This window comes from Halictus rubicundus, chromosome 17 (assembly GCF_050948215.1).
Source record: "Halictus rubicundus isolate RS-2024b chromosome 17, iyHalRubi1_principal, whole genome shotgun sequence".
Taxonomy (NCBI): domain Eukaryota; kingdom Metazoa; phylum Arthropoda; class Insecta; order Hymenoptera; family Halictidae; genus Halictus; species Halictus rubicundus.
In genome coordinates this window covers 89,655-110,000 of record NC_135165.1, presented here as the reverse complement: position 1 = coordinate 110,000, position 20,346 = coordinate 89,655, and the positions used below count along the sequence as shown (strand labels likewise).

At 48.9% G+C, this 20,346-nt stretch overlaps 1 protein-coding gene across 6 annotated transcripts in view; it reads right to left on the bottom strand.

Annotated features, from left to right (window-relative positions):
- Positions 1 to 6,615: 6,615 nt before the first annotated feature.
- The window catches only part of Nckx30c (solute carrier family 24 member Nckx30C), a 64,307-nt gene continuing 50,576 nt past the window's right edge, over positions 6,616 to 20,346 (bottom strand). For all 6 annotated transcript variants that reach the window (XM_076802933.1, XM_076802936.1, XM_076802937.1 and 3 more), the window contains 3 exons: positions 16,710 to 16,845; positions 13,402 to 13,654; positions 6,616 to 7,273 (listed from right to left, as the gene is read on the bottom strand). In XM_076802933.1, coding sequence (XP_076659048.1) covers positions 7,033 to 7,273; positions 13,402 to 13,654; positions 16,710 to 16,845 — 630 coding nt within the window. In that variant the 3' untranslated portion in view covers positions 6,616 to 7,032. The remainder of the gene's footprint in view (positions 7,274 to 13,401; positions 13,655 to 16,709; positions 16,846 to 20,346) is intronic.

The following is a 20,346-nucleotide window of genomic DNA, read 5'->3' as shown; positions in this document are numbered from 1 at the left end:
AAGAAATAATTTCATGATTTTTGGAAAATAGTTTGCGAATGTCGGCGAATTGGCAAATTGCGCAAAGAAATACGCAACATCGACAACGTTAATATTAATTTTACTCAATTTTTTCGTTGAATCGTCGACAAGAAATGTTCTCTGTTTCTCCTAAAATCAGCCATAGATACGAAACATTTGCCTAAAGATTCGCAGTCTAGTGGTCACGAAACAATGATGGAATGTTTCGCTCGGTCCATTGGAAAACCAATATTCTCGACCGATAAATATTTGGTGTATTGTGTGCACACAATCGACCGAAAATTTGTAATCTCTCTGCGAACCAATCGGTGAAAATTGAAGTAGACTGGTAGTTGCATACTACCAGTAGACTAAAAACGAAAATACCGACGCGTTCCGCATCACGAGAAAACAACTTTTGGAAACGATCAACTAAAAACCGCTGGGCAACGCATGAAATTCGCGAATCAGCCTCCCGAAGCAGCAAAGCCGCACTCACGGTTTCACGTGGCAAGTCCTAATCAAGTTCGGCGTCGGGTCGCGTGTAAACGGTCCGCCACCCACGCGATTATTATATATAAAAATGATTCTGGAGCCGCTGGCCACGAGTCTACGTACCCCGGCCAGCGTCGCAAACAGAATCGTAACTCGATGTGTCCCCGTGTTCAGCCTCGGCGACGTATATCCTAAAGTATTATAAAGTAGAAATTATGTGCGCGATAGGAGACCTCGAGCACCGCGAACCTTCTCTCGGCCGATCACGGATTCGGCTTATCACGCGATCTCTCGTTCATCCGTGCCCGCCTGCCTGCCGGCATATCGTTTCCGTGCGTCACTTTCCCAACGAGAACAACGTAACAAAATCTATTGTTGGTCTCTTCGTTCGTATCTCGTTAGAGTTTCTATGCCTCCCCCCCCCCCCCCCCCCCGCCACGGACCGCGCCTTTCTCCCCGCGATCGCTATCGAGCGAAAACCTGAACACTCCGAGAGGCCGAGAGGCAATTTTCGAGGCTCGACGGGTTGCTCGCCCTGTTTCGCGACCCTAAATTCGCTAAGCGCGGGCTACGCGGGATCTCGTTTTACTCGAAGCGACCCGCTCCGATCTATGCACCAACGATATCTAAGGCCAATTTGCCAACGAGTCGTGCGACTCTGCGCTTCGTGCTCTTCAGGATTGCAAAATCGAACCGTTCTACATCGACTCCAGCGATTTTAATTCGCAACATTTGCCAAAAGAGTCTCCCATTTTTTTTTCTTTTTTTATAGAAGAACAACTTGATATGTGTGTAAAATTTTCAAAAAATTCTCATGTGGCTTTTGACAGAATTTGACCCTTGTGTCGACAAAAAGGTACCTGGACATCTAGTTCCACGTTTCTTCTAATCAATAGACAAAAATAAGTAACTATAATTTGAAACATTAACAGCATTAGAAAAATGAAAGAATGTTATTAATAGGAACAGCTCCGCATTTTTAGCGAATAATTTTCGGTCGCGGGAGTCGATTAGAATCGCGGTTCAATCAGGTTCGCCACGCCGAATGTTTCGCAGGAGAACGGCGTATCGCTCGCGCGCGCACGCCACGCACACGCACACGCACACACATTCACACAATTTTCGTTCCGTTCGCATCGCCGGCGTGGTGCTACAAAACCGCCTACAGTTCGCATGAAATGGCGCCGCCGTTTCGTATTCTCTTGTCTGTTCTCGTTCGAACGATTTGTTGATCGGTGATCGATACCTCGGGAAGATCGTATTGTGCATCAATCGCTACTTGCTTCGCGGTTTTATCATTTACAAGAACTATTAAGAAACGCTACGTCCTATCGGCTACGTCTCGCTAAATGCTTTCTTGCCTTCACGCTTTGGTTCGTTACGCGTGTCCGCACGCTCTGTATTTTCCTCGCACCTGTTCGGGTCCGATCCGCGTCTGTTTTCCGATCCATCGTGTCCTATCACGATTGCTCGTTGCGATTCTTCGGGCTCGATCGCTCTACGTTGAACGAACGCGACCCAGCCGGCCCTGAAGAACGGTCTCGCTGTCGAATGGACGTGGTCATTGCGAATTAATGGATCCGGCATGAGCTTAGAGTGCCTTGAAAACTGCTCCTGGAGCAACGCGTTCGGGGCAAGTAACATCGGAGAGAGCAGAAACTCTGGATCATGCGATCTAAGACGCGTGCCCTGCTCCGAGTGGGCGTGGTCTTGTTGCTCTCTCAGGGGCCGGGACTGTGCCTCGCAGGGCATTCTGCTCCCATGCCTGGGCTAGATCGGTAGCAAGACGAGCCACGAATCGGTAGATAATAAGGCTGACAGACGCGACGATTTCTTCTCTTCCTTCCGTTCTCCTAAGTCAGGCATGGGCAACGATCACTCTCGCTGTCTCGCGTCGTCCTCAACCCCGTGTTCAACCCCTGCTCACATTTTCTTCTTTGCCGATTCCGTTCCCCGCGTCGGGTTTTCTCGCGTTCTCGTTTTTTCTTTTTTCTTTTTTTTTGCCTGTTTTCTGTTTCTTCTTTAGTAAAAAGCTAGGCCGCTGTTAGGCGCTCAGGGCGGTTCCCGATACGTAACACTTTTCCCGCTCCCCCCCCCCCCTCTCTCTCACTCTCTTTGCATCGCTTCGAACAACAGCCACTTTCCGCAAAAAATCTTTGAATCGTATTCTTAAACTTAATCGACATCACGTTACAACTATCGTTAATTCTACGCGTTTAAAACGTACTTTGAAACATTTCATATAATACAGAATCTGTTTAACGGTTAATTAAAAATCCTCATCCGTCTCTCTCTCTCTCTCTCTCTCTCTCTCTCTCTCTCTCTCTCTCTCTCTCTCTCTCTCTCCCCTCACGCACTCACAACGTTCGCACCACATTTTTAAATCTGTACACGTTTCTCGTTCTCTCCCGCTCTCCCGTACTCTCTGTTTCTCTTCGCGTGTACATGTAACAACAACGATGGCGACGACGATGACGATCATGAATGATGGCAACGGTGAAAATGGTCGCGAATGATGGCGATGCCAGTCGTCGTGATGGTAATCATAATAACGGTAATAATCATAGTCGCAAGAATAATTCAACATCGTCTAAACGGTATCACCATAGCGTGTCATAGCGTGACATCGAGAACTCGAAAGAATGTTAGCGAAAAAATAGCTCGGTGAGTAACGGCGACGTGAGCGGGACCGTGTACTATAACCGTAACTTTAAAATTCGTGTTAACGTTATTTTACTACTGGCGTTGTTAATCTCGACGCTTATGGCGTTGCATAGTGAGTTTATCTTTCCACGGTGCCCGCACGGCCGTGCCTTCTCAGTTCGAAGATACGATCTGTCTGCAGCGACTAGACAATTTTGTTCAGCGTGTCATTGTTCGTTCGAAAAGATCGTAGACCAAATCTGAGTTGTTAAAACATAGGAGAAATAACTTATGACACGATAAGAGCAGAATTGATTAAAATACGAACGAATACAAAGTTCCAAGAAAGGACATCGAGCGAGGACACAAAACATGCTCTGAAAAATCGTGCGTTTTCTTTGTCGGGAGAAGAACGAATCGAATTTCGGGGACTTTTGCCAGTCGGGCCCAGTCGCTGGACAGATCGCGTTCAGGTCTATCCGCGCCGAGGGTCGCGCGATTAGGCTCGGCGAAAACTCGATTTACCATCGGTAGGTGCGGAGCAAGCGTCGCGGTGCTCGATTTGAATGGTCGCCGAGATGGTCGCGCGGCCGTCTTTCGCGGGCATGCGTTCCCTCGGGATCTCTACGCGGTTTTTAGGAAGGCTCGATCAACTCGCATGCCACTGACGTAGACTAGATTCTGCTGAATAGTAGAGTATGTAATTGAGTTTTAAAAACGAGCGCGACCCGGACAGGAAGGAAGTGCGCGATCGTCGCCTCGGATCGCCTCGGATCGGATCCGACAACCGATTTCGAGGACCGATTTCTTCGTACAGATCCTGACTCGATCGACCCGATAGGTGTCAGATGTCCGCCGGCGCGGCGTTCCGGGTCCGCGTTTTCAATCGCGAAGCGTTTCCAAGGCAAAGACGGACTCTTCGCGAACGCCGTGGACGAATCCGCACGAAATCGTGGTTTTGTTCTATCGTGGGAACGCTGCTTTTTGCCTCGAACGATTCTCTTGTCTGTAAAATTCTTGTTAATCGTCATCGGAATGCAGAAGATCGATCGTAGCTTTTGAGGTCGTTCCTTCGGGTAGAGTTGCCATACTTTTAATCGTCTTCTGAATAAATGACGATGTTGACGAAAAACCGATTTCTCTACACTCTTAACTCTTCGCACTCGCAGCTGTTCCAACTCCGGAACTCTAAAGATTCGTCGTACTTTGGCATTTTACTTCAAAAATAACTACTTTGCAAGTGAGAAAAAGTAAGATAGAGAGAATTTACTCGTACCAAATTCAAGGTTTTAATCATTTATTGAATACAAGCGAATTTATTAATGGAAGGATTGTATTGAATCGTGGTACGATCATTTTTAGTAGTACTCTCTGCTGTAGGAACGCTATTCGAGTGCGAAGTGTTAACGCGAAGTGGTTTTAGTACAAGTAAAGTTGAAATTGAAAGTTTCAGGTTTTAGGTCAAGTAGGTATTTGGCGTTTCGTCAAAATTGAAAGGAAAGTATGAGCCTTGTTAGGCTTCTTTGCTTGGGGACTATTGTCGCATTTTGTGCTCGTTCGAACGCTATAAAAGCATACAATCCGCAGTCTATTTTCACGGTGTACATAATTATAGGATCGCGAGTGGTGGGTCGAACGGACGAGCAGCTAGTTATATTTTCTTTTTGAATAAAAGATAGAGACATACGTGGACAAGAAAGGTTGCCGCTCGATAATGGTGGAGGCAAAAGGATCTTCGTTTATAATGGTTACGTAAAACGGTGTAACTTGATTTGATCGGGAAATACGAACCGAGCTTCGCTCGATGCTGTTCGGGTGCTGCTTTTCTTGGAGATATTTCTTGTTTATTAATAAACAGACCGAGGACGCTTTTATGGCATTTATTGATCGAACAATTGTGGAATGTAACGAATAAACCAAGTGGCGATCGTAAGAAACGATTAAAATTAATATTTCCACAAATTACCAACAACAATTTACGAAATCTTTGTTCGTACAGGTGTTCATCTTTGAAATAATACCGAATCGTTTATAAACCATTCGACCGATGCAAACGGTAGAATGTGAAAAGCAAATGCGACAAAGCCGTTCAAAATTCAGGAAACGTATAATTACGATTCGAAAGGTCGCGCTATATGCTTAATCCGAACAAAGCCGTTCAGCCGACCAAGCAAACGAATAAATCGGAGGAAAATATTCCTGTTTGAGGTTCGAATTAATTTCGAAACCGATTGAACCGTGCTTAGCGGTCGCGGAGTATCGTTCGAGGCACGGACTGCATTGTCGTTCCCTGAATCGTCGGGATCGACGATTGGTCGATCCGTCGCGGCCGGTCCGATTAAAGTGTCTAGACGCTACGTTTTACAGGCGAGAAGAGATTGTTGTCTTAGAGAGAGAAATAGAAATCCAGCGAGCGGTCGGGCCCATCCATCGTCTAACGAGAGCGTCTATCGTGCCGGTACGATGGGATCGTGCCAAAAAGAAAAAGGTATAGGATCGATCGCGGTCGGACCGGTGATCGAAATGGGGCCAGCACGATCATCGAAACAGCTCTTCGCGTGGAAGGCTTCAGCGAGCCGCGACTATAACGAGAACGCTTTTCATCGAGAGATTCATTGTCCTTGTCGCGAGACAATTTGGCAGTTCGACCGACGCGACGCCGCCTTAAACGAGATCGAAGCGGAGATCGACGGATTTGGTCGGCCTCCGTTGAATCATCGACAAACACAGGCACGATCGATCGTTTCGATCAATTTTATATCCTTGCTCACCGGTGGCCAACGAGAGGCGTAGACGATCGGTTCGTCCGAGTCGAGACTAGCTACAGCTAGGACAAGTTTATCCTAGGAGATCGTAGAGGAAATCGTATAGAAGTAGCCGAAGAAGAAGTAGTTGTGGTAGTAGTAGTAGTAATAGTAGTAGTAGTAGTAGTAGTAGCGGTGGTAGTAGTAGTAGTAGAAGATGCAGAAGAAGTAGAAGTAGAAGTAAGTAGTTAGCAGATGAGAGAAGAAATCGAATTATAGAATACAACGAGAACAGTGAGAACAGTGGAGGAGATAAAAGGGGGGGACTTGGGACCGAGTAGGGGGTGTGCCTCTCTGCCCCCTCACCCTTCTCCCGGATTCTACAAACGGTGTTAAATAGTTTCGTCGTTCACCAGTTTGTTAGTCGCGCGCGCGCACGATCGTTGGCACGATCGGCCGGACCCGCTCGCTGCGGCTAAAGAAACGAACCGGCGCGGCGGCCATTCCGGTCGTTCGGAACACGGCACCGCGCGGTTTCGCGATTCTTAAGGAGATGAGTATTTTGTTTCAGGTATTTCAAGGTTTATACAATATGTACAACGCGTGTGTATACAGTCCCCGGAACTATTCGGGTCCTACGCAAAACGCAGAACGGAAAAGAAAAGGGTAACAACGCCGAAGGAAGCCGACGCTCGACGAGACGCGATTTTGTCGTCGGTCACCGGCTCCGTGTCGCGGGGATCATCTCTGGCGGCTTTTTTCCTTTTTTTCTTGTTCTCTAGGGGATTTTCCTGCTCGGGAATCTAGGGGAATCAGGGACGAGGGGAGGCCGTGGAGTTGTGTCAACAGTTTCGAGAGTTGTATCCCGGGAAAGACTGTGTGTCCGTCGCGCGCGTTCCTCTCCCGATCGATTCGAGGGGAGAAGACGACGCCGCTTCCGCGCGCGCGGTTACGTCACCGCCGTCCACGACGACGACGACGATGACGATGACGTGATGACGAGACCCGTATGTGTGCGTCGTTCCGCGTCCTCGCGGACCTGACTCGCCTCCGTGTTCGTGTTGGATCGCGTGTGCCGCTCTGCGCTGCGCTGCTTCTGCTTCTGCTGCTGCTGCTCCTCTTCTTTCTTCTTTTCCATTCTGACTCGCTCCTAGACGGGACAGACCAGGATCTCGTACTCGAACATCAACGAGACCGCCACGAACACGAAGTACAGCAGAAACATCGTGAAACCGAGACCCTTGTTCATACGCCACTTGAAGCACGCGATGCTCATGATCACGAACAACAGCATGCAGAACAGGATCGCTATGCTGCACACCATCCCCACCGAGTTCACCTCGACCGGTTTTCCGTAGATCAGCCCGTACAGCAGCCAGGGCACCGGAAGCCTGAAACAGATACGTTTTCGGCTCGTTAGTTGGTGTTTTCTATTGCTGCTGGTCCGATGTTATTAGCAACTTTTCCACACGTTACGCGCGCAACGTGCAATGCCGATCGCATTAATGTTTTCTTCCCCTTTTTTTGTTTTATTCTGGCCACGTGTGCACCACGAATGGTGCACGAGCGAATGGTTTATACAGACTTGCACTTCAAATTCATCCTTTCACTCCTCACAGACCAAATTTACCCTTTTGAAAATCAAATTCACCGCGTGGGGACACTCTTCGTATATCATGCGCTACGATCGGACGAATCTTCGAAGCTTGTGGATTTTTCAGGCGTCGCCTCTTATTTTCCCCTTGGACGCATTCTAATCGCAATCTCCGAGGTGCAATCGCGTCTTACGCGGAAATGTATGCGGTTTTTTTTTCTCGGCTGGCAGCCGCAGAGCCGCGAGAAGTCATGGCAGTGGGCGGACGCAGAGGGTCGAGGGTGGAGAGAAGGTGGGCTATAGAAGCGAGCGTTTCGCCGCGCCGGTTTCCTTTCCGGGCAGGCTGCCAGCTGGCAGCCGGACAACGGATGCGTGGTACCGAATCGATCTTCGATCGAGTCGATTGCCGAAAACGGGGATGCTCCGGGAAATCGTGCGTGTGCATGCGCACAGACACGATGCGTTCCAGCATGAGATCGAGGTGATCCCGATTCGACGAACAAACTGGCGGAAGTGCCCGGTCGTTGCAAACATCGAGCGGGCCTGGAAAACCAGGCTACGATATTTTATTAGCAGACGAACATTTTTCTACTTCCGCCGTTATTGTTATACGGATTAGGATGCCTTGCCTGACAACCTTACCAAGCTGGAAGTTTTCATCGGTAATGATACCGATTGTCTTACATTTTTTACAACCCACTTTGGAAACCTCGGCCATCCCCCCATTCTTACAGCTTAATCTGTCCTTCGATCTCGAAACTAGAGATATATTTTAAAAGCTAGACGTGTGGATTGGTTGAAAAGTGGAAGTAGTCGTTCCATGAAATAGCGTAAGTTTGCAAAGTCTTGCAAATTCGGCCAGCAACTGTGCCAGAGATGAGACCCGGTGCGAATACTTTAAGGTGAGACGAAGAAAAGTTCAAGTAAGATGAAACAAGTTGAAAATCTGATTATTCTCGTCGTCGGCGACTGATAAAATGACGTGCAGACTGAAAATTGTGTGAAATTGATGCGAGGGACTGACGCTGGGGCTAGGGTTAAAAACTCGACAAGAATCAACGTATTATAGCAGTCTGGAATTAGACCGTCGTCGCAAGCCACGTAAAAATTGCTTGTCCCCGGGAGACTGAAGGCGAGCGGATGAAAATTTTGATAAATTTTCGTACGGCTCGGTTCCGGCGGATGATTCCGATTAAAAAGAAAGTTCGAGAGGAAAGAGTTAAGCCTTTGGAGATCTCCCGGGTGATTTCCGGCAGTCCCTCGACCCGAATATCGCCTCGGACCGTCAAAGTTGCGAGATGCGAGAGGGCCACCCGAATCAATCACTGGCCCGTCGCCAGTTATTGTACGAGTGTGCGAGATAGGAGGAGACAAGGTCTGCAGAGAAGGGGTATTTCAGCTGCCATGGAACCTATAAATTGGAATTTCACCGACGATCGGCCGAAGCCGGCAGGAGATGCGCGCGGAATTGGTCGTTGCGCCGGTCCATTCAACTATTCTTGCTATTCCCCCTCTTCTCCCCTCTCCCTCTAATGGCGTCCTCGTTGCTGTGTGTTATTATATCATCGTCGCGCGAAATACCGGAAATACCGTGCCAGACGGGACTCGTTTATCCGCGACGATCGATCCATCCCCGCGCCAAGAAACGTCGCGCGGATCTGCTCCGCACGGCTCCGCCATCGTTTTCCACGGTTTCATAGAGTTTCGCGATGTCGGACGCGTCGCCTCGCCTCGAAATATTCGCAAATCCCTACGGTCACGACCCCTCGCATAGACGTCCCCGCAACCTCCAGAACGGCGCAGAACGTTCACGAGACCGTCGAGTCCCGCGAGGAGGGCCCCCCCCCCCCCCCCGAGTGCTGCGCGGACGTTCTAACGAGCCCCTGACAGATTGCAACTCTCGTGCACACGAGCACGCTGCATGCTTCTTTCAGGGCCGAGTGGCTAATGCTAGATATTAACCCTTCGCACTTGAATGACGCTACAACGAAGACACACAGTCAGCAGAATTTCCACACGCTCGTATTGCCAGTGTACGGAACTTGGAAACAATTTCGAACGTTCTACCAACGTCGATTTGTTCGTTGGAATTGGACAGGTTCTTGAAACAATGAAATTTTTCGGTTTCTATTGTTTTCGAAAATAGTCTTAGCCCTCTCGTACACGCAGAAATAGTTGCATTAAAGATTCGATAGACGGCGCGAACGTACATCGGGTGTCTCGTAACTCACCTGCAAATATACGCGCCCCGCTTGACCTGGTTCTCGAGTTCGAGCGAGTTTTATGGAACCAGCGATTTAAACGTATCCGCTGAATGCGGGATAGAACAAGTAGCGTGGACTCGGTCTCCCGGAAGAATCCAGGCAGCCAGCAGGGACTCGGAAATCCAGCGAAACAGGGCGCACCGTCTCACGAATTTATTTAATCAACCGACCAAGTCAGTCGCCGAGCGCGGTTTCCACGGAGCACTCCTTCCATGGGGGCACTTTGCGTCTGATGGGGAACCCGAAATTTCACGAGGATGCTTCGGTCAGTTACGGGAAAATCGCCTAGGGATACTTGGATCGTCGCTATGATTCCCTCAGCTTTGACCAGTGTTAGTCGACGATATTATATCGAACGTGGCTAATTTTACTGGCATTCCGTTGCTGTATCGATTTGTCCCTTGTTGTTAATTGCGCTTGCAAAGTGCGGGACAAGAGAAACTTTAACACAGGCCGATTCTGTACTAGCACGGAAACTCGTTTCTAGATCTGGACAAATAATCGCGATCGCATATCAGACACGACAGTCAACGTGTTAATTTCTGATAATTGAACGGCACGCTTGCACGCACTCGTGCATCATTTATGAAATCTCGTTTGCCTCGAGGATTCCGGAACAATCTAGGAAAATGTTCGCAAAGTCCGTTGGAACGCGGTAATGACGGTCAGGTTTCGCGACAACATCCGGTCGTCGGTGCGCGAGTCTTCCACTGTTGGATTCGGAATACATCGTTACGCCCCGCGTATACAGCGAATAATAAAGACGTTAACGGTGTTCATAATAATATCCCCGTCGTCGTTCCGTGTTCCATCAAGCTCTTACCTTCGTCCTTGCGTTCGTTTTACGATATCGAGTGCCGCGCGCGCGTGCTCATTAGCTGCGAATTCATCGCGCGTCTCCTCTGAATCACCTTCAATTTCGCATCGCAATAATCCCACGGACAACATCTCTCTCTCTCTCTCTCTCTCTCTCTCTCTCTCTCTCTCTCTCTTTCTGTCTCTATGTTGCACAACTTTCGCGAGCCACTTTTTTTCAGATTTTTACGGGAGTCACGATTACCGGCCAGAGAGTTTACTGCTGTCCCATTTCCAAACGAGCCTTCGCGCCCCATTCTCCTCCGGCGACTGCAAGATTTATCGAGACGCCATGCGGAATAGGAAGCCGATTAAATTAATTAAGTCAATTAGCCTAATTACTGGCAACGAACTAGCTCCGCCAGGCCTTTGCGGGCATCCCGCGGGCCAAGCTTCATTTTTCTTCAGGCGTTTCGGGCCGAAACTTCATTCGGTGTCCCAGATTCCGCGAGATTCCAGATCCGTATCTGACCAGCTCCGAACTCCAGGAGAGTGTCATACTAACTTTTTAACGAGCACGCGACCGATTGCGGTCCTTGCCGGTATCGCCGTTTAGGGACCAACAGAGCCAATAGCGCGCAATACGTTAACTATTGAAATTCTGGGCTAGCTTTATACTCTCTCGCCCCCTCTCTCTCTCTCTCTCTCTCTCTCTCTCTCTCTCTCTCTCTCTCTCTCTCTTTGTTGCTTCGATGGTTTACTTTGTCCCCCTTTTGCTGAACTGGTTTTTGGTTCGCTTTATGCAAAAGAAATTCCGGAAGATCCCGGGTCTTTGGACGGTCAAGTAGGCGCGAACCTAACGGCGGTTAAGCGGTCCCCTAATATTATCCAACGAAATTCATTGTGTCCACGTACACGCGTTTCCGATATTTCCAATAGCGACCTATTTCGAATCTATCGTCGGGCAGATCGTTTCTTTAGTCCCTTTCAAGGAGTAATCGTTCCCGACGTCGAGCAATTTCCGTTCAACGAAGACAACCCCTTTCACCCCCTTTCTCGGCGGATCGATTGAAAACCTTAAGGAAACTTTGCGTGTTATCTTGACATGCGAAAGGAAAAGTCTCGGGGTGCTGTGTGGACGCGGCGAGATTCCATCGAGGCAGGTACATACCGGGCAACTATTTGCCCTCGCTTCGAGTTTTCATTAGACAGCAACGAATACGCTCGACCTTTTTCCCGAGTCGCGGTTCCCTTCGAACGAGCTCGCCGATATTAAGAATCGCGTCTTAAAGCAGTCCCTTGGGCTCTGCCTTGTCTCCGCGCACGACAACCTCCTACCGTTTAATTCTATAAGCGATGGAAATCAGTAGACAAGTATTGCTCCCAACAAACGGTTGAAAACGGAGATTTTTACTGTTGCTTGGGGAGAGGAATCGTTCTGGGACCGTAGGACGCGAGACTGGTTGACTCGAACTACTCGAGTCGTTGTTATCCGTGTGCATCGATTATTGAACGCAACACGACTAGACATGGACAATCCTCTGATATGTTAATGGATCGTTTTCAAGGGGATTCTTGTCAGCGTTTGAGAAAAATAATTGTTTTTCAAGTATAAGGAGCCGGAAAGCGTTGACTCGAGCTACTGGGTTCTACAGTACACGCATCCAAAGCACTTGCACGTTCTGAAACAAAGTGGACCAAAGAAACAGAATGATTATCCGGTGTCGAGTGACTTTTACCCATTTCCAACCCTCTTTTTCTACCAAACCATGATTCCAGAGCCAGCCCTGCGCCCTCTCACGGTCGAAGCACATTTATCTCTGGTCTTGACAGAGAGACGGCCGAAACAAAAAGGCCGTTTCAGGGGCGGAATCGATCTCGTTTCCCGGAGAAAAGCGGCTTTTTCCAAACGTATCTTATTTCGCGGGCATTAGCTAGGTTGGCGCAGCTCGTGCACGGTCTTCAAGGGGATGGGGGAGGGCAGACACGGGGTGCAGGAGTACGACGGGGGTGGATTGTGTGTCTCGCGTGAAAATCGCCATAACCGATGCCCTCGATAACGCGGCGCGATGGCCGCTTATAACCGGAGCCGCGTAAATCCATACGCGACCTACATTCGACTGCGGAGAAAACAAATATCGATAAATTATCTCGTCCTCGGGGGGTGGGAGAGGAGGCGGGCGGGGTGGTTGGTTGGATGAGACAGAGAACTCTCTAGCTTTTTATTGCGTGAAAAAAGTCCGATTGACGCGACGCGGCCCCCACGTGTCCCGCTTTTACGCATTTTCGCCCCGCCCCAGAGTGTGAGAGAGAGAGAGAGAGAGAGAGAGAGAGAGAGAGAGAGAGAGACGCGTCGTGGCATTCTCGTAGCCTCTAGACACTTTTGTAATCGTCCCCCATTAGAGAACCATCCCCTGTGCTACCAACCCCTCTCTGCTCTCCCACCTACTCCACTGGTCTGATCTTTTATCAGCCGAAAATCTAGATGCGGTGCCCCGTTAACATGGAAATGCCATGGAACTAAAGTACGTAATTTGTTTAACGAAATAAAAGCTACAGAACCCACCACTTTTAATGCAGCCAATATGTTAGCATGAACATTTATTTTTCCAGCTGGACTAATAATTTCCAGTTGTTTTGTTATAATTGTACAAATTGTAAAGATACCTTCATGGTAAATGGTTGGATAAACTGGTAGGACATTTTCCTGATTAAAACGAGTCGAAACACGACATCGTTCAAAGCACATTTAATACAACCTTGATTGGTACGATTAGTTGTGTAAATCACCAGATTCCTTGACCAATGACATTCGCGATCCTGCTCGAATATTTTCTACGTTTACGGTAGCGATCGGCAAGCTTACCCGACGGTGACGTCGAAAATGTTGCTTCCGACGGAGCTGGAGACTGCCATATCGCCGAATCCTTTCCTGGCGACGATTACGCTGGTGATCAGGTCAGGGATGCTGGTGCCGGCTGCTAGGAAAGTCAGGCCCATCACTTCCGGCGGTATGCGGACCGTGTCGCCGGCCACGTTCGCCCACCACACCATCAAGTACGAGTACGCCGCTATCCAGAAGATCGAACCGATGAACGTCACCGGGAACAGCTTCTTCCCTGGAAGACAAAAGGATCGGATCTCTTAGTGTCCCCCATCGCAAACGCGTCTCTTTTATCGGACCAGAGGACCAAAGCGGCGCGGCGGCGCAACGCGGAAAGGTCTTCGACCAAGATTTCCTTTGAATTCGATTCCCCCAGCTTACCCCACGGAATTGTTCATCTTTTTCGCGTTTTCCGGGGGTGGGCATGGGAGAAGGATCCGTGTTTGCCCGGGGACCCATGAATTCCCGAGGACCGAAATTCGATGCATTCGAATTTCCGAGATTCGAATGATACTAGTTGTGCTATCCGGGAGAAAGATATGGGGACGCTGGGAGATTGAACGGGACACGCACCCATAACATTTTTCTTCTTTCCTCTCCCACTCTCTCTCTCTCTCTCTCTCTCTCTCTCTCTCTCTCTCTCTCTCTCTCTCTCTCTCTCTCTGTCTCTCCCTCTCTCTCTTTTTCTCACCCTATTTCGAGCTTTTTGCGTTGTTTTTATCTCCCCTTCGAGAGTGTGTACTAAGAAGGGATCATTTCGTTTACATACGTAACTAATTTGTTCAGGAAAAATGTTTGAAAATCAGCCGTTTCACTTGCTAAATTTTTACCATACTTCGCAGTGCAGAATTTTGCAGAGACTCGGTGGACTGTAGTAGGGCCGCCGCCCAAGGCACCGCATATAATTTAATTCAAAAGGTCGAGTATCTGCGATTATACGTGTATCGAGCGTCTCGATAAGGATCTGAGCTGTGCTATCGGTCCGATATCGAGGTCCACGGTTTCGCAGACAAAGCGGGCAGGTCTTCCGTTCGATCGCGACGCGGGTCGTTGCTTCGAGAGCGATTTCCGGGGCCGAGAATACGATCTCAAAGGGGATGGGAAGAGCGGAGAAACAAGGCGAGAAAAAATGAACGAACGATCAGGGAGGAAAATGATCGGCGACCCAGCTGACTCGCGGAACCGCGAGAGATCTACTATTGCGAAGAACAGACGCCGTCGTTTTCGCGAAATTCTTTCTCGATCGGTCTGCTTTAACTCACTCCCTTCCGGCCGGGAAGAAAGAAATTTCACCTGCTTCCAGGAATAGGCAGACTTGGTCGGAGCACGTGAAACGCCCGTCAATTATGGTGCTGAAGGCATATTGGAAGTCCGATTAATCATTTGCTGCCTTTATGCGCGCCGCTCCCGCAAAAATATGAATCACGACGGTGCAGAATAAAAATTTCTCAAGATCGTTTCCCAGGACTTGTGGAGAATTATATCGGTGATGCGATTTGTTACTAGTCAGTAGTTCGGTGTTCTCAAATTGCCTGTCCCACTTCTGAATTTAAAATATTGCTTTGTCGAAAAATTTCGATTTTCCAACGCGTACAATGTGAATTCAGAATAGGTTTCTAGCGAGCAGATGTCTAGCAATTTTAAACGTGCATATACCGAATTTTCGGGACGACCCAATACAAGATAGAAAAATGGAGAAAATCAATATTTTCAATTCGATGCGAGCCGAATTGAAAAGCTTCAGCTCCGGCTTTGGGAAAATCGTTTGAACACAGTATTTTTCCGGGGACGTGGCAGCGTTACGGTCGAAGGTACCGAGTGATAGAGAACGTGGAGGATGTTAGGGGACGATACCGTGACACGGAAACGATTCTCACCGGCGAAACGGAACGAAGTTTGCTTAATCGCTCTAACTAAACGGGGCTCGGCAGTTCCGGTATGCGATTCATCGGTTCGATATTCCGCGGGGAAACAAATTTTTGCTGTTGCGCGTATTGAAATCGAGAGAGAGAGAGAGAGAGAGAGAGAGAGAGAGAGAGAGAGAGAGAGAGAGAGAGAGAGAGAGGCCGCGTCGCAATTTTCTGTAACAATGAAAAGCGGCGGGCAAGCTGTGAATGCCTCGCTGCGCCAGCCGGCAACAATCAGTCGTCGATTCGAAATTAGCGTGTCAATATCATCTTTCGTTGGCAGGCATTGTGTCCGGTTGAAATACAGGCCCGTTAATAGGCCTAGATAATGCAGCTCGTAACGTGATTGATGGCAACCGGGAATCGGTTTTGAATAACAGACACCGGTGCACAGCGGTTCAGATTGGAACATCGTGTGACATTTTTGTATAACTTTTAAACCGTATGTGACATTAGCATGCAACTTGAACCAGATAATGTTGAATTGCTAAGCTATGGATAGGTTAAAGAAGAATTGTATCACAATTGTTGTTGTTGTTATTGTTACTATTATTATTATTATTACACTTTTTATGTAAATTATCTATTAATTCTAAAGCTTCTGCTTCTAATTGCCTGACTTTTTTACCGTATGATTTTATTCGAATACTGGATATGCATGGATCGAATGTCAAATGTCGAGATGTTGGCGCTTTAAAAATGCTTGGGAGCCACTGGTTTAGGTAATATCAGCGTTCGAAGCAGCGATCACGCTAAATATTGCAGGACTGGTCCAAGAATAACCAGTCCCGATGATTCGTCGTCGATTACAGTGGTTGGTACACGGAAGGAGGGAAGGTTCACGAAGGTTCACCGGCTATTTACGGAAAATTTGATCGCGTTCGCGGAACGGTTCCCGTTCGACGTCCTTTGCGGACGATTTTACTTGACAGGGAACGCAGAGAGGGGGAGGGGGCTGGGAAACGGGCGAACAAAAGGGATGGACCGTACGTTGACTGAACGCTTTTACCTTCCGCACGCCACCAGCGATTTTCAGCGTAATTTGGCGAGCCAGTGCGGTGGCTCGACCGACCAACGTTTTCGCCTGCGAAGATTACGCTTCTATATTCCGATTTTAGTTTGCGGATTCGAGAAAATGTCGCGACACATCGTATAGTACGTCTTAGTAGACATCGTGGTAATAAAACATAAATGCGAGTCTATGTTGTTGTTCACCTTCCTCTTTCATTCTTTAACATCGAATCTGCGGATCTGATTTGAAATAAAAATTTCAAAGTCAAGTCATTCAATAGCGAAATTTCATTCGAACGACCCTGGTTGCCCTCGGAGGGTTAAACTAGCTGCGAAGGTTAACAGACGTTCCGATCAGACGTTTCAGCTTACCTCTGGGTGTCCTCGTGTCTGGCAACGTAAGCCACAGAGGAAACAAAATGGGCGCGACCAGGATGTACGTTAGCCTCTTTCTGGGATTGCTGGGCCAGCCCATGTCCAACGCCTTCGAAGATTCATCCTCCTCTCCCTGAAAAGCGGATCGTTCGTTAGTAACCAGATAAAAGTAGCCGGCCACTGTTCTCTCTGTTCTCTCTCTCTCTCTCTCTCTCTCTCTCTCTCTCTCTCTCTCTCTCTCTCTCTCTCTCTCTCTCTCTCTCTCTCTCTCTCTCGCTCGCTCGCTCGCTCTCTCTGGGTTCAACATGTCCGGGAAAATCCGTCCAACGAGCATGGTCGAATGGGATTAACCACGGGCTCGTTTTATCATCCGCGACACACTCGTGCAGTGCACTGTTGCCAAGTAGAATACAACCTCGGGAAATACACACCTCGAAAAACCACGAGCCCGCGCGGCAAAGGCACAAAGCAAGTCCTTATGCATCCTCGGCTAACCGCGGCACAATGGCCCACGCCAGGTGTTCGGATTTTACAGCTGAAAATCGCCCCAACGGCGCAATTGTTGTCAACATAAGGCCGACGAGTAATGCCCGACAAACGCACCGATGGTATCTTCGCTGAGCCTGCTCCAGCTGGAGGATAGAGACTCGGGACGAGATGTTTGCTCGAGTGGCCGACCATGCGCCAACTTTTCTACCGCGGAGGCAACTAGAGGCGTCTGTGGTTTGTTTTTTTGAAAAAGAACAATCCCTCTCGCGGTAGTACATTGCTTTTCCCTCCCGTATTGCAGAATATATGCAAAAGCCTCGAGCCTTTGTTCAATCTTTTAGAGGCTTCAAAATTTATGACCGTACACTACATATTGAGAGTGTACGAACAAATATATTCAGAATTTTTCTCCTATCCTAAACTTGCAAAAAAATTCGCCAACCTAGAAGGAACCAGAGCATCCATTCCAACCGACTGAATCCAAAATCCCTGATTGAACGAAAGCCATATTTTGCTGCCACTTTGAAAATTTGAAGGGACGAAGAACATCAAGATCAAGATCGCAGCTGAAAAACGGACAACCTTGGAAACGCACAAGTCGGAAGCGCGTAGGGGAATCGGTGGCCGGGGCCGGGGCCGGGGCCGGGGAGGGGAAATGATATCGGCTGGCGACTTCGCTTTGATTATCCGTGGCGGCGGCGGAGGCTGGATTGAAATAGTGAATGCGCGCGGTGCATGCCGGGTGCAGGCAGAATTGACCCAGATTCGCGGCGCATTCAAAATGAAAAGGCCTTCTGACTCGTTTAGGACAAAGCGGGGTTCGAGAATCCGCCGCGATTCGAGCACGCGGCGGAGCGCGTCGCTTAAGCAGCGACGGCCGGCTAATATCGGTCGGAAAAATGCCGAGGCCAATTCCGCTGTTTCCGAGGACCCGTCCGACGTCACCCGGACGTTCGTCGTGTCCCTCGAATCCGTCGACGACGATCCAGGGTCGCGCGATAAGCGTGAATTCGTGGAAATGGTCAGATTTCCGGGACAAACCAAATCTTTTCTTTCGCGACGTTTCAAGAACGCGATCACTGTCACGGCCGAGGACCAACAAGAGCCGAGAAGTTTCACGGTGAGACAGACGACACCAATGGAAGTTATTAAGCCGAAAGCTCCCTACGACCATTCAAAAGCGAAAGTCCTATTCCGGCTGGGGCCTGGGGACCGAGCCAGCCACTCTTTCCGATTGCCTTGTTTCCCGCCTGACGTCTTTGCGGCTGGAGAACGACCCAATTTCCGATCGTCCTGCCATTACGGAACACAATGCTGGCTTGCCTGCTCCCGTCGAGTGGACACGGCGTGTTTGCGTGGCGATCGCGCTTTGCTTTCGAGCGAATTCCCAAAAAGCGGATTTAATCGTTTACGCGAGCGATACAGAGAGGAAGATCATTCTTTACAACCAGAACTTTTACGTTTACGATCGAGGAAGGAGGATCAACCAAATACGATAGACGATCACAGAGTTTTCTCCGTAACTGTATACGAGTAGTCGAACCGACTAGCAGTCTGCTGTCAGACCCCGAGCCTAAACGTACCAGCAGCTTCGTTAAAAGTATCTCGGCGGCGCGGAAACTTGCTAAGCCATGCTTCGGCCTGAAAGCCTCGCCGCGCCAAGTAAATCCCAAGCTGGATCCGCTGAAAGCCCTAAAGTATTTCAATATCGACAGTGGCGATCAGTGTCGAATGTATTATAGTTAGCGGCGCCCAGCCAATGGTAGTAACTAGATCCCTGATCCCTCGTAGGAGCCAGAACGCGGCCGAAACGCGTCCGTGGGAATTTCGGCGTGGTCCCCAGAGGCTGCACCATCGCCGAGAACAATAGCCAAGGAACGAAACGCGAGCCGAATTCCACTGTTCTTCGATGATCCTATTTTAGGACCAAGGAGGACACTTTACCGATCGAGAACCTGCTAACCCCTAACCGAAACGGTGGCTCTGAATGCATTCGAATTTCCTCTGTAACGTTTAGACCGAATTGCCCATTACGAGAAGAAATATTTCTCAAGACAAACCACGGAATCAGACCTCGGACCCTTTATACATTTTAGAACAGTTCATAAAGAACGAACGTTTGCTCAACCGTACACGTAAATCAGCCAGCCTGCAAGTTCGAATCGATTCTGCCACGATTTTTCTCACTCGCTTTCCCCTTTCTCGACGCATCATCCCCTTGCTCGTTCCGTCGTGGTTGTTGTATTAATTGCAGAAGCCTGGACACCATCGTCGAGGACAATAGGGAAGGAACGCAACGCGTGCCGCATATTCCATCGTTCTATGATCCTATTTTCGGCCGAAGGAGAACGCTGGGCAGCTACTCCTTCGAGCACGATCTCACGGATCGCAATTTGAATTCGCTTCCTGTCACGAAGCCAGCCAGCCGTTCTCTTTCGTTTCCTCCTAAAATAACCACCGGCAGCTCGGCCGTCGGCGCTCGCCGTATTCCCTGGCTCAATTATCGTCTATCGATCGCAACCAATCAACCTTATATCGCGCTTCCTCTGTTTCTTCCCCGATACGATGGGGAATGGACACTGCCCGCGCCGAGTGTATTGTGCGCCGCGTGGTCCGTGGCCGTAATTTCGAGAGCGAATCTCGACGCGCTGAAATAATGAAACTCTGCTCGAGATAACCGAGATGCCTGATACGGGCCACTGTCCAGAGAATGGCCGACTCAACGATCATTGGGTTCCGATGATGGACGCCGGAGTTTTATTCGTCGAGTGCTCGTACAGGAATTCTCCGTTGCCCTTCGTTTCGATCGTGACCATGTTACGGATTTCTGCTGGTAAAAAGGTGGAAAATTCAGAAATTCTTCGAAAATATCGGCCAGTGTTACGCGTTTATATACTACTCTAGACTGGATAGACTGGATCGTTCTGCGAAATCAAATTTCTATTGTACACCCTTTTAGAGTTTTTAACTCTCGTATGCTCCGCGAAAATAGTTCCATAACAGAGACACCATTTTCAGCGTGTTTCCGGTAGGAAGCCGTCGACGAATCGTTCGGTCACGGGCCAAAGAGAGTTCTATCGGTTTCCAGGCTCGATGGGCGTACAACTATTATCCGTGCGGGAGCCGGAATCGATCAATTTTTCCG